Source organism: Acomys minous (genome assembly GCF_964271855.1).
Source record: "Acomys minous genome assembly, chromosome: 19".
Taxonomy (NCBI): domain Eukaryota; kingdom Metazoa; phylum Chordata; class Mammalia; order Rodentia; family Muridae; genus Acomys; species Acomys minous.
The window spans coordinates 7,012,794-7,027,586 of NC_140499.1; the positions used below are offsets into that span (position 1 = coordinate 7,012,794).

Consider the following 14,793-nt stretch of genomic DNA (forward strand, 5'->3'; position numbering starts at 1 on the left):
GGCCAAAGGCCTCGAAGAGGATCAACAGCCTGTGCAACGAACTTTTGGCAAAGAGTAGGGCTATTTGCCATGCCTTGAGGGAGAACTCTCCATTGGTATCGTCGCATGGGGCCGGCAAAATTAGGAACTGGGAGGCTGAACGCAAAACGTTTACAGTCATCTGGATGGAGAGGTATAAAGAAAAAACAGTCTTTGAGATCGATAACAATTTTATGATATCCTTTAGGAATTGCTACAGGTGATGGAAGGCCGGGTTGGAGGGCTCCCATAGGCACCATAGTTTTATTTATTTTTCTTAAATCTTGCAGGAGCCTCCATTTACCTGTTTTTTTTTTTTTTTGGATAACAAAAATAGGTGTATTCCAAGGGGAAGTGGAGGGTTCAATGTGGCCGGCAGACAACTGCTCCTGCACAAGCGTTGTGGCAGCCTGTAATTTAGGGGGTGTCAGGGGCCACTGGTCTACCCAGACAGGGGCATCACTTCTCCAAGAGATTTTATCTGCCTGGGGTGCAGGGGATGCAGTGACCCCTAGGAAAAACCCTCATATCCCAACCCTTTTTTATCGGGATTTGATGACATGGGGAGGGGTTGAACAATGCCTTGATTATTTTTTCCCAGGCCTTGACCTGGCAGGAACCCACTGGCAAGCATCTGTTGGGCTATAACTTCATTAGGGCTACACATCAGAAGTTTCATTTGGGAGAGGATGTCTCTGCCCCAAAGATTAACAGGAAGGTGTTTGATAACATAAGGTTGCACCATTCCCGCGTTACCCTCTGAATCAGTCCAAGTTAAAATTTTGGAACTCTGGAGAGTATTGTTGGAGTGGCCTATCCCTTGTAGATGGGTAAGGGAGGGCTGAAGAGGCCATGTAGATGGCCAATGGGCCTCGGAGATTACCGAAGCATCAGCTCCAGTATCGACAATACCTTCAAAAGGTTTCCCATCTAAATGTAGCCGGAGGGTGGGGCGACTCTGGGAAATGGCCTGTACCCAATAGACATCTGAGGATCCAGGGGAGGATGCACCTCGAAGACATGACATATGAGGGAATTGGCGAGATATAGGCAATGGCAAGGCTTGGGCCAATCTCTGTCCCTTAGCAATGGTCACGGGGCCAGAGGGAGCACTGACCAATATATTTATCTCCCCAGTATAATCACTGTCCACGATGGAGGGGTGAACAGTCAAACCCTTGAACATGGTTGAGGTTCTGCCAAGAATAAGAAAGAACATATCTTGGGGCGGAGGTCCACATATCCCAGTAGGGAGGGCCTGGACACCATCTTCAGGGGTCAATATTGTGTCGGTGGAGGTACACAGGTCCAGTCCTGCGCTCCCTGCTGTGGCTCGGCAGAGCGAGGGGGTGGGGTCAATTGTGGGGGAACTGATTGCGTTGAGCCTGTCTGTGTCCCCGAGGCTGGGCAAAAAGGTATGGGTCTCGGGGCCCGGGGCTGGCCCCTCCATCCGTTTCCCTGCGGTAGAGGCAAGGGATTACCCTGAATATCAGTTTTGGAATGGCAAAGATTTGCCCAATGTTTTCCGCGTTTACAGCGCGGGCAAACAGTTGCTGGTGCAACGCTCGAGGTAGGTGAAGGCGCCTTGTCGGGGAGGCCAGTGGTGGCGGTCGAGACAGGGCATTGCCTAGCAAAATGACCTGGCTGTTTACAGCGAAAACAGGTCCGGGGGCCAGAATGGGCCGCTTGGAGGGCGGCTCCTATTGCCAGATGTACACTTTGGGATACCTTATGGGCAAAGGGGTCAACATCAGCACAGAGTCTGATATAATCATTAATATCCTTACCCCTTGTGTGGCCACGCAAGGCAGTTTTACAGGCACCATTAGCATTTTCATAAGCAAGCTGTTTTAAAAGCTTATTTTCAGATTCGTCTGGCCCCAAGACCCTCTCCACGGTCTCAAATAGACGTGCAATGAAATCACTGTAAGGTTCATGGGGGCCTTGGACTACCTTGGTTAACGGGGTGGTAAGAGAGCCCTTCCCTGGTAGAGCACGCCATGCCCCCAAGGCTGCCATTTTAACTTGGGCAAGAAGCCCGGGAGGCAATGTTGCTTGCCTTGTTTCTGAAGAATAGCGGCCCTGCCCTGTTAATTTATCGAAAGTTCAGGAAGAAGAAGTGGACTTCCTTTGATTATTTTTTGCCGTTTCTTGACAGCGGTCCATGAAATCAGCTTTCCAGAGTAGATATTGTCCACGCTGGAGGACCGATTGGCCAAGTTTAAGCCACTCTCCTGGGACAAGGTAGCCCTCGGGGGCAAGAGAATCGAGCAGAGAAAGAGTAAAGGGAGCAGTGGGCCCATAGTTTTTAACTGCACTATGGAGTTCTTTTAGGATCTTGAATTTTAGGGGCTTAAAAATTGGATTGGTGCCTGAAGAGGAAGGGTCAGAGCCCCCCTGTTCCTCATCATCTGAGCCATTACCATCAGTATCATCTAAATCATCGGCCATTTCGTCACCTTGTGGCGGAGAAGCTTCAGTAGAGGCCTCGGCGCCAGAAGACTCTTTGGCTTGAAGCCGGGTCATCACAGGAAACGCTAGCACAGGGCGTTTTTTTGAGGGGGCCTTGGGTCGCTGAATTGTGGCCCCTGTCATGGGCGGTAGAAGAGCTTGTCGGAGGGCATCTTGGAGGGATTGTACCTCCATAGAAAGTTCAGAGTATTCCTTTTGGAGAGTAAGAACCTCTTTAAGGTCTTGAATCTGTAGTTTTAAGTTGCGTTTAGCCAAATGTAAGGAGGATTTACCGAGAAGGTGAGGCTGAAGTGCGGGGGCAATAAAAGGAGGGGGCCGATAAGGGGGCGGGCATGGAAGGGGCAGCCAATCTGGGTTATGGTACTTAGAGGCCTCTTCTTCTAAGGTAGCTGTCTTAACAACAGGATAAGCCTGGGTTGCAGGGCCCTGGTCTGTGGGGGCATCATCCACTAGAGAGAGCTTGGACAGAGAAGGATATAAAGGCTTATTGGAGGTGGGACGGTCATCCCCCATGTCTACGACAACAGAAGGGCAGGGGGATCTTGGGGGCTGTAACGACTTAGAGCCCTGTGACTCTAGGGAAGCCAGGGAGGCGGAACGAGATAAGGGCTGAATGAAGGCCTCAGCTGAAGCAACCACGGAAGAAATGTCAGGGGCATCAGAAGAGATAAGATCTTTGATTAAAGTCCAGTAGTTAAAAGTTTGAAGAGGAATGGTCTCAGGACCATGTTGGGAAGAATAGGAGTCTAATTCTCGACGAACACGGTCCCAACGATCAGGATTAATATTAGGACCATCAATGACAAACCAAGGACAGGCTTGGGAAACAAACAAGAAAAAACTTACAAGGTCTTTTTTCTTAACTCTAACTCCTCTTTCCCTGAAACAATTTTTAAGGTGGCGAATAAATTGCGCCTCCTTTGAGAGACTTTTACCCATCTTATTGACAGAGATGAACACCTACCTAAGTGCGGAGAGGTCCTGTGAGCGGCAGGCCCGCACCCGAGACGATCGGAGGTACTTTTGACCTCGGCGAGATACTTGACCGCGGCGTTTCTGAATTATTTTCCACGAAGGGTCTCTGTCGTGGTAGAGGGCTCGTACCTCGTGGCCACGTTGGGCGCCACGTGTCCCGTCCAGCAGGACCAGTAATTACGGGGTCGCGAGGGGAGCCATACCTGAAAAGATGGGACGAGAAAGAAGGAGGCGAGACCAAGTAGAACTCCTATCAAGGTCTTCTTTATTGAATCAAAAGCAAAAGCTTATATGGGGTGGAAGCAGGAGCCAAGCAGTAGGGGGTCTGAGAATGTCTCCAGGTGATCTCAGCAGGGGAACATCCTGTGATTCATCTTGAAACAATTCCTATCTTACTTTAGCTAACTATCTCTTGGAAAGTCCCGAGCCAACCCGGCTAAACAACATCTGCAGAGGTCGAAAGGAGGAGGTTATGCAGAGGTCGAAAGGAGGAGGTTATGCAGAGGCTGAAATAAGGAAGTTATGCAGAGGCTGAAATGAGGAAGTTTAGCTTTGGAATGGGGCATCAGAATTTTGCCTCAGCCAGTAGATTCTTTTAGCCTTGAATGACCCTGGGCTGGCTCCGGACAAAAAATAGATCAGGAAACTGTGGAAACGCTCCAAGGGAACATGAGTTTTAATCTCTTACATGAGGTGGTAGCGGACCTGGACCGAAGACGATTCCTTGTTTCCGAGTATAACATCCTTCACACTCTCACAGGCTTAGTTTACCTTCTCCCTAGATGGCTTTTCTAGGCATACAACAAATGGGTAAACAAGGATGATTCTGATATTTTAGAAGCTATAAACTAAAATATTCCAGAGTGTTCCTGGTAGCTTCCAATCCTACTGAATGTCAAGCCTACCACCACCCAGCATCCTTACTCTAAGGGCTTTGTTGTTGTTGTTGTTGTTGTTGTTGTTGTTATTTACTCCCTGTTCTCCAGATTTCAGTCCTGGTATCTTAGTTTCCTTGATGCTGCCCTGCTCTTCCCTTCATGGACCTCACTGGCTGCTGTCAGTCTTGAACCTTGGACACTGTGCTCCCTGGCTAGTTTCTCTTAAGAATTCAAATCATAAAATCTCTGGCCATACATGAAGCTTTCTTCACAGGGTGATGTATTGAAAATGACCTAACTGACCATGTTTTAAGACCTCGCTAATCTTACCTTTTATTTCTTCTAGACAGAGAATTTAAAACTGTTTACATATGCACATTTGAAGTGAACAACAGTATATGCTTCCTACCCACTCTATTTGCAAGTCATGTTTCTATATGTTATGCCAAATGGAAATACACTCCAAACATTGGACTTTGCCTTCCATAGCATTATACAGTGCCACTTATTTACTCAGCATTTATCAATAATTGCTACTAAATCCAGGCGATTCTCTGCCAGAAGCCTTCCTTGGAACCTGCTATTTGCCTAACCTTCATTGCACCCAGGTGAGGTTTTAGCTTCAATCTTGGCCACTTTATCACCCTCTCTCCAGAAGCTAAGGGGCCATTTGGTGACTCCTAAGGTCTTGCAGAGAGAGAGCCAATTCCCTTTGCTAGCACTGGAGGTTTACCCTAATTCCTTCATTTTCCACTATTTCCTTGATTTGTCTTACAGAAGCCACATTAAAACGCCCCTGCTGACATGAGATATTGATGTTTATCGTTTTCCACTCACTCTTTCAAAAGCCCTCGTCCTGCATAGACACAACACTGATCTATAGCTTCCTGATGGCCAGCTTGCATTTGGTTGTGGGGAAGGGAGGGCCGGGTGACTATTAGCAGACACACAGATTCCTTCCCGGGGTCTCATTCATATGGAGCACTTCCTGTTTTGTTATGCATCCGGCAATCAGGCTAACAAAGCACTGTTGCCTTCAACTATTTTTATTTTCCTGATGTTTTGGAAAATTACACTAATAGATTACGTTCCCGAGCAAGCTGCAGTCGATTCTGTTCTCTGAAGTTGAGTCACTACAGCAGCTCCCTACAACTAGCCCCATTGTTTCTTTTACGAAGGACAAAGGAAGCAATTGTTCTCCAGAAAGAAAACTGTTTCTCCTTCGGTTTGCTTTTCTCTGCTTGACAAAATGCCGTTGATCAGGGACACATAGCACACAGCTAGCTGTTTCGTCAGTTCAGCCGAGGGATCTCAAACCCACCGTGTGAAATCATCAGTCTTAGAAGTTCCTAGATTTTCATACAACTAACTAATCAGAAACAGTAAACAAAAATGGAAGACGTCATTTGGATGACATAGGTGGAGATCGGGGAGAAATAAAGCCAAAAGGAGGCAGGTCTGCCTAACTTTGCTCATTTCTCAGATTTCTAGGAAAATGCCAGCTTCTCGGGCCTGCTGTCAGTCACAACGCTGGCGTGACATTTCAGAGCATCGCTTTCTAATTTCAAGTTGAAGTTCAGATGATCTCTTTTTTCTCTTAGAGAAACATTTCTTTTGGGACAAAATCCCAGGTCTCCTTCTAGGCAATCATTTGATACAAATTAACAAACAAAAAGAGTCCCTACCAGATACTAAGCTAAAGGCTGTTGGTGTCATCTAAACTCCTGGGCCAGATGTCTGGATATTTGGGCAGATGCCCATAAAATCCTTATTTCTAGGGATATGCAGCAAGTCCAGGGAGTCCCTGGGAGAAGTGAGGGCACTGCTGAGCGTCTGCTTAGCAAGCAAGCCCAAAGGCCCTGCTGTAGCCGGTCCTGAAGTCTTGCATGAAGGATACTGCTCATCAGTTGTGATCTTTTGAGCTCTACCTGCCAAACACCCTCAGAACCCAGTAAACACTCAAGACTTTGGATTCTGACCATGATGTGCCCCACCCCATGTATCTTTCCTGAAGAGAAACCTGGGGATTTTGTTATAACCTCCATCTCTGTTGTCGAACATGACAGTCTGTATTTGACTTTGTAGAGAAGGTGGTGACTTCTCTTCTGTGCCTGGCAGTGGCAAATACACAGGACGGCCACCCTGTCCTAGGAAAACCAGAAGTACACATATATTCATGAGGGGGAAGCACTTTACAGTTGCAATCTATCACAAGATGGATCATGTCAGCTGTCGAGGTAACCCTAGGATCTAGAGTAAGTGGTGTTAGAACACAGCCAGTGTACAAACGACCCCAGAAACAACTATCAATAAGGGCAGACTATTTATTCAACTTGCATAAAAATTGTCTTGGACATAAACAAGATAACAGGTAAACTCTTAGTTGGTATGATGCTTTGATAATGTAAATAAAGTCACCTAGAGGAGGTCACAGGCCTGTGAGGGGACAACTAGGAAAGCCCAGGTAAAACTTCAATCCTGATTTTTCACAGCAGCCTACATCCCTAATACAGGGCAATTGGAACAGCCATCTTAGTAGAGCTGCTAAGGGCTGCCTTTCACGTACATCCACCTTTTTGAGGAAATGTGGAGACCACTTCTGAAGCGATAGGAGGAAACATGCCCTTGTACTGGATGTTGTGTGCAAAAGATGTAAATGAGTCTGGTCTGATGGTATATGCCTTCAATCCCAGCAGAGATAGATGGATCTCTGTGAAGTCAAGGCCAGCCTTGTCAAAGTAGCCAGGCCTACATGATGATACTCAGTATAGATAGATGGTAGGAAGGGAAGTAGATGGATGGATGGATGGACGGACAGATGGATGGATGGAACCGTTTGTTTTGGCCAACCCTGACTTGGCTTCAGTCAGAGGGGTCTGTTTCTGTGCTCTTGTTCTGAAACATTCTTTTTTCACTGGGAGACCAGGGAAACTTCCACGCATGTGCAGGAGTGGTGGAGAAGCTGCACTATGCCAGCCTCCTCAGCCAGCTGCAAAGAGTGAAGGAGCAGGCCCAGGTGATCAATCAAGCAATGGCAGAGCTGGCAACCGTCCCTTATCTCCAGGACATCAGTCAACAGGAGGCAGAATTGGTAAGTATTTGTTTCTCTTTGTTTAAGCTTTCACGGGCCCTGAGCCAACAGAAGACTGATAGGGGCTGAAAAGGCTTGTGGTAATAAATGCAGTCTGAAGGGAGACGCCAGCCCTCATACAGCATTCAAATGAGGACACCAGAAGATAGCAGCAGTCTGGATCTATTTGACTACTTTCCCTTTTCTTTCCTTCTTTCCTTTTTTCTTTTTCTTTTTTTTTTTTCATATATAGCCAAAACTTTGGAATATGTAAAAACATAGGAAAGGCCTAATTATTTATATACATATATACATATAAAAACTTTTCATTTAAATTAAAATGAAAGTGTGTGTGTGTGTAGGCCACAGGACAACCTTAGCTGTCTTGTCTTTGCTCAGGCACCTACCACCATCTGTTTTTTTTTTTAACAGGATTTCTCACTGGTCCAGAGCTCACTAAGTAGGGTAGCCTGGCCTAGCCATGGAGCCTCAGGGATCTGCCCATCTCCATTTTCCCAGCCCTGGGGTGACAAGCGCTGATTGCCATGCTCAGCTGCTTCTTTCCTTTAACTTACTGTTTAAGGATCAAGTTTAGGCCCCTCGCAGCTGCAAGAAAAGCGTGTGTGTGTGTGTGTGTGTGTGTGTGTGTGTGTGTGTGTGTGTGTGCGCGCGCGCGCGCGCAAGCGCGCGCGCGCGCGCAAGTTTTAACTAAACACATTCAGAAAGCCACACACTTCGTTCTGATACAACCCCAGTCAGAAACTACTTAAAGGAGTAGCTTAGAACAATCTTCAAACATGTGTGTGTTATAGTCATAATTAATATTAGAAATCGTACCACCTCATTTGAAAAGTAATTATTGAACAGTGTGCTGCCCATTCAAGGAGAGGTCTGGAGAGCCTAACGTGTCACTGGGCAGGCCTCTTTACTTTGAAGCTCTAATTGAGAGGAGCTAAAACTAATTATAGACTTGAATTGAATTCACAGCACAAGGATGAGAACAGCCCAAACTGATTACCTGTAATTTCAGATAACTAAAAGAACCCTCCTTTGAGCTTTGCCAGATGTGACGAAGAAATGAACTTCCCGTATTTATAATATTTATCTAGACTTTTTAAAGAGTGTATTAAATAAATACTGCTCTTCAAAGTAAGCATATGAAACAGTCCAGAAATAATGCCAAGCATACTAAAGATGAGTCCCATAAAATAAGCCTGTTTTTCAAGAAATGTATTAGTCAAAACTGCTAATAATGTTGTCTGGCCCACTATGGTGGTTGGAAGAACACCTTTGAAAAGGCTATGTGCTCATCCTGCCGTTCAGGAGGCTTTCAATAGTTTGGTACTTGTGATGCTTTCAAAGGGAGTAATACAACCAACTTTAGATGATTGAAGCTTCCCCAAGGTAAGAGCAGCAAAGAAAATGTTAATTTGGAAAGCAAAACGTTGGTCCTGTCTTCCTAAAAAGCACACTCAAGATTTAAGTGAAAAAATGAAGACGAATTCTCTGCTTTACGTCTCCTGAGCCACACACCTGTGAGAATTCCCTACCCCAGGGCTTAAGATTTCAAAACAAGCACAAAACGCTTAAACCAACATCGTTGACATACCTTCTGGGTATACAATTTCTTCAGTAGCTTATACTTTATAAAATGGGATTTGGGTATTTTTACACATCCCCAAAATTTAGTAAGAGAAATGGATAAATGACTGAATGGTCGCTAGATAGACAGATTGAGAGAAACAGAGATGCAGACCAGCAGAGGCATTTGAACAGTCTGTATCTTTCTTCACTTTATGTGAAAGGGTTTACTTTCCAGCTTCCAAGTATGGGTCAACCTTAGGGAGTAAGTCTAACCTGCCCTCGTAGGCCACTAGGAAAACAGTGGTTGTTCCCCAGAGGCCCCCTGAGTGTCTCTGCTCTCTGATTCCTGATTAAGCTCTGTGGCACCAGAAACATTGTCTAAACGTTAAGCTTTGAGCATCATCTGCTCCAAGGCAGCCCACACATTCTGAAATAGGGTCTCCCTATCTGGCTCAGTGGCGCTTTGAACTAGGAATCCTCCTGCCTCGGCCTCCACACTGCTATGACGGTGCTTTGACATTTTTGTCCATTTCCTGTGAGATGAAGTTTCACTCAGCACTCCTTGAGGCTGGTCTGGAGCTCCCAATCCTCTGCCTCCTCCAATCATGTTCCGTAATGGCGGACAGGCACCAGCACTCTTAGCCCATCACATGATTTTCAACTGCAATAGAGCAAATGGCTTTTTGGTAGGTGATGTGTGCTGTTTCAAAGGGGCCTTTTAAAAAAGCAGAAGAAAAAATAGTTAGTTCAATTTTTTTAACAATAATAAAAGAGTTTAAATGAACGAGATTGTTTTAAGAGGCAATAAAACAGCACAGTTTGAGTATGGTCCTCTGGAGAGCTTTTTCATGACGCCTAGAATTATGATACATTAGCCTCAGGAGACAACACTAAAGCGCATTCATGTACTACATGCCATTTCCTGAGAGAATCGACTGCAGCCTTCATTCTTTACAGCCCAAATCTGTTTTTTAACAAAGCATCAACACTTACTACATTAAAACCTATATGCTTCCTACAAATTCTGAGGGAGAATCTTTCCATTGTTTCAGTATTTTATGCGCACAGCAATACCCAGTAGTGGCTGGAGCAGAGGCGAGGTGGCAGCGCTCACTATGGAAAATATGAGTAATAAAATCATCAGCGTACAAATGATTTTTTAATTAGGTTTTAATCTGTGTATTTAGAGAAGTTATTTCTGTGTGAATTCCATGCTGATAATTTTTATCTTGGTATCACAGCTGCAGTCGCTAATGGCAGACGCCATGGACGCCCTTGAAGGAGGAAAGAGTAATAAAGAGCGTGTGTGGAATACAATCCAAAAGGTAAAACTCTGAGCTGAGGGGGGAAATATATCTTATCCTCAGAGAAAATGTCCACCTTGAGTCAAATCTGTTTAGAAGATAAGAAAGAAATGAGAGAAGTCCCTGGGGTTATTTTTGGTCTGCTTCCTCTGTAAAGCAGACGCAGTGGAAAGAACTACAAACATAGCCAAGACCAGTGATGGGTTTGTTTCATCTGTACCCGAGTGCTGCAGTCATGGTACCCAGCACCCTTCCTGAGCATGCTCCCCTTCCTTTTCTGCTTACGTGAACTGCTTCATTATTTGTAAATATATATTCATATGTTATAAATATATAATATATTGGTATGTTTGTATGTTATATATATATATATTTGGCATGCAGCCCTGGCTTTCCTGGAACTCACTCTGTAGACCAGATTGGCTTCGAACTCAAAGAGATCCACATGCCTCTGCCTCCCGAGTGCTGGGATTAAAAGTGTATAACACCACTGCCTGACTTGAATGATTTTAAAAACCCACTTCCTTCGAATTTTCATTGATTCCTCAACTACTTGTTTGTCTTTTGCTTGTGTTTGTGTTTGTGGTTTTGTCACTCCCTTGGGAGACAATGGCTACATCCCATCTCAAGCTCTGGAATCTTGCACATTGGTGGTTCTGGTTGGGGAGAAGTGTAGGCTCTGTTTCTTAACAATTAAACTTTATTATACAACCCAACTAGCTTACACAAGAGGGAAAAAGAGTGAACCTTTTGGTATCCATTCCACGGGACGGGTCCTTAGGTGTCTCTGGCCTGAGTGCTGGTCCAGCCTGTTTGCTGATCCACGTGCGCTCAAGCCTGGTCTGAACCTGCTGCAGCTCTCTCCTCTCCGCCTGCCTGAGCAAAGGGTGGTCTCTTTCTCTCATTGAGGGTCGATTAGAAAGACAATAGTCCAGGTGGAGTCCCCAGGTCTGCTTCCTTAATTCCAGGCCCAGGATGGCTCCACTCAGTCTATCACAAGGGTTCATCCATGGGGTGCCCAAGGGTAAAGCCCTGCCAAGACTGCTTTTACCTGTGACAAAGCTGATGGTCTTTCCCACAGAGAAACATAATGACCACTTGCTGGTGCTCAAGGTAACATTTAACGGGAATGACAACTTGACCCCAGGTACTCAAGAGACTTCTGGTTAAGACTGTCTGAAAGCGTAAGTGTTGGTGCTCACCTCCAGTTCACCTCTAGGTAGCACATTCCAATTGTCCTGGTCCCCTTGTGGATCCCAAGATCAGGAAACATGAAAGGGACAAAGTAAAGAAGGCTTTGATCTCAAAGATGGCACCCAACCTGAAGGGACTCTGGTGAATCAGAGGAGGCACATGAGCTCTGAGATCAACTCAAAACTATACAAAGTTTTGTATACGTGGTAAACAAAACGAGCAGAATCGGTAGATGCTTGAGTGTCCATCATAACAGAAAGGATATTAGCTATAATGGATTCCTTGCTAGACAGAAGCAGCATGCCTACTAAATAGGTGTGAACAACATGTTTTCATAACGTGTGGAAACAGACGAGAACAGCCTGGTCCAGGAGAGCAGAAGAAATATGAATGTGGTGCTGCTATAACTTCTAATGATTAGTGGTCATTGCCCAGGTGAAAGGGAAGATGGGAAGTGGGAAGACACTTTGGTTGGTAAAATGCTTGAACATGTAGACATTAGCTCAATTCCCAGATCACACATTAAATTTTTTTAAAGCCATTTGTGGTGTCATCCCAGAGCAGAGGAGGTGGAAACAGGCAGATCCCTGGGACTCAGTGGCCAGCCAATCTAGCTGAAACAGTGAGTTTCAGTCAGTGAAAGACCTTGCCTGCAAAGGGTGAATGGCATATGAAAAAATGGCACCCAAGGTTGTCCTCTGGCCTAGACACACACACACACACACACACACATACACACGAACTTTTCAAGAGTAAAAAGCATGCACCAAGAACACAAATAAATCATCATGAAACACCATGACCAAGGCAACTTATAAGAGAAAGTGTTTAATTGGAAGATTGCTTACATTTTCAGAGTGCAAGTCCATGATCATCAGAGCAGGAAGCATGGTGGCAGGCAGGCAAGCATGGTGCTGATCTGCAGGTGGGCAGAGAACTTCTAGGTCTATCATGGACTTCTAAAGCCATAGAGCCTAATCCCAGTGACACACCTCCTCCAACATGGCCACACCTCCTAATCCTTCTCAAACAGTTCCACTAATAACTAGGGACCAAGCATTCAAACATACGAGCCTATATAGGACCATTCTCACTCAAATTACCACAGCACCTTATGGAAGACTTTATTTGGGGCTTATGGTCCTAGAAGGAGAAAATTTCATCACCACCACAGCAAGAAACATGGCAGCAAACAGGCAGGCAGGAGTTGGAACAGCAGCTGAGAGCTCACATCTTAATCCACAAACAGACAACAGAAAGCATACTGAAAATTGCACACATCTTTTGAAACCTCAGTGTCTGCCTCAGTGTGATGGCTGTTCTTGGTTGTCAACTTGACTACATCTGGAATTAACTACAACCTACATGTAGAGGACAGAACCCACCTGGGAGGGATTTCTGCTTAATTTCAAGTGAGAAGACCTACAATTAATTCAGCTCTTTGAGGTGAGAAGACACAACTTTAACCCAGATCTTCAATTCAGATCTGATCTGAGCCATGCCTTCTTCTGGAAACCTATATAAGAACAGGGAAGAAGGATGCTTTTGCTCTTTGCCTGCTTGCCCTTGCCTTGCTAGCAAGTCCATTCCTTCACCACCACCGGCGCCTACTTCTTTGGGATTCCAGCAGAGACTGAAGACCAGCTGAGACACCCGCCTCATGGACCAAGCAACTACTGGATTTTGGACTTTCCAGTCATAGCCAGCCATTGTTGGATTAGATGGACCACAGACTGTAAATCATTCTAGTAAAGCCCTTTACATATGTGTGTGTGTGTATATATGTGTCTATGTGTCTGTATGTGTGTGTATGTGTGTCTATGTGTGTCTATGTGTGTGTCTATGTGTGTCTATGTGTGTGTATGTACGTGTGTATGTGTGCCTATGTGTGTCTATGTGTGTGTATGTGTGTCTATGTGTGTGTATGTATGTATGTGTGTGTGTGTCTATGTGTGTGTCTATGTGTGTATGTGTGTATGTATGTGTGTGTACGTGAGAGAGAGAGAGAGAGAGAGAGAGAGAGAGAGTGTGTGTGTGTGTGTGTGTGTGTGTGTGTAGGTTCATTGTATAAGTTCTGTTACTCCAGAGAACCTGGACTAATACACCCCAGTGATACACCTCCTCTCCCGAACATAGACCTCCTAACCCTCCCCCAGCAGTTCCGCCAACTGGGTTCCAAGTATTCAAATATTTGAGCTTGTGAGACCATTCCCATTCAAACCACACCATGCACATATGCAGGCAAAACACTTACACATAAGGAAAAATAAAGAATGCCATGAAGATAGTTGCTTGAGCAATGAGGCAGGAGCTAGAGAGAGAGAGGCTTCTGGTGCCACTTACCAAAAACAAATGAATAAGTAAACTTCTTCAGGTATGGCTTTTGGCTAAGAATATAAACTGCTTTACAGTGTAGCCAGGAGGGAAGTGTAACCACACTAAACAGCTGAATGAGAATTTAATATAGGAGGTCATTGGAGTTGCTGCCCAGGCCAACAACATGAGTTCAATTCCAGAGAGCTACATGGTAGAAAGAAAGAACTGACTCCTAAAAAATGTCCTCTGTCCTCCACACATGTGCATACACATAGCACATGATTGTACACAGGGGGTGGGAGAGAGAGAGAGAGAGAGAGAGAGAGAGAGAGAGAGAGAGAGAGAGAGAGAAGAAGAAGGAGGAGGAGGAGGAGAGAGGGGGAAAGAGGAGAGATTGGGGTAATCATGTAATTTTTCAAATGAGTAATGAAGTTGTTGAATAAGAAGATGAAAAAGAGAAAGAGAAATCAGTACCATTCTGTAAGCTGAGGATCCAAGGGAAGAGGCTGGGGTGACTAACTCTTAAGAAAATTGGATCCAAAACCCGTCAAGCCCAAACTCTATTGGAAGGTGTTGTTCTGTCACTCCTGGGTCTCTGAAGTCAAAGAAATATTCCAGACGAGCTGACCACATGTCTTTAAGGCCAATACACTATCCTGATACTGTGAAGTGCTAAGTCCAGTGGTCTTGGAGGGAAAGGAAATGGCCGGGGGCTGGGTGACAGGGGACTAGATTGTAGAGCAGTATGTGTTTCTGTACTGGAGATGGCTTTTCTGCAGAGATGCTCGCAGAAGACAAGAAGAGAGGAAGGGACAAGCACATTGTTCTCTTCAGTTCCCCTGTTGACAGAGACTAACCGCTGGCAAATGAGAGGTAAGATTTGTAGAGACCCAGCCCTAGTATCAACTGACCATAGAAGACTGAATTTGGAGCAGAGAGGATTCAGGTTTATAAAAGAGTGCATTGAACCTGGGTGTGTCAA

General features: G+C 45.2%; 1 protein-coding gene across 3 annotated transcripts in view; it reads left to right on the forward strand.

Moving 5' to 3' along the window:
* Window positions 1-14,793, forward strand: part of SPATA16 (spermatogenesis associated 16) — a 324,224-nt gene that overhangs the window by 276,137 nt on the left and 33,294 nt on the right. For all 3 annotated transcript variants that reach the window (XM_084769323.1, XM_084769325.1, XM_084769324.1), the window contains 2 exons: window positions 7,270-7,434; window positions 10,239-10,322. In XM_084769323.1, coding sequence (XP_084625449.1) covers window positions 7,270-7,434; window positions 10,239-10,322 — 249 coding nt within the window. The remainder of the gene's footprint in view (window positions 1-7,269; window positions 7,435-10,238; window positions 10,323-14,793) is intronic.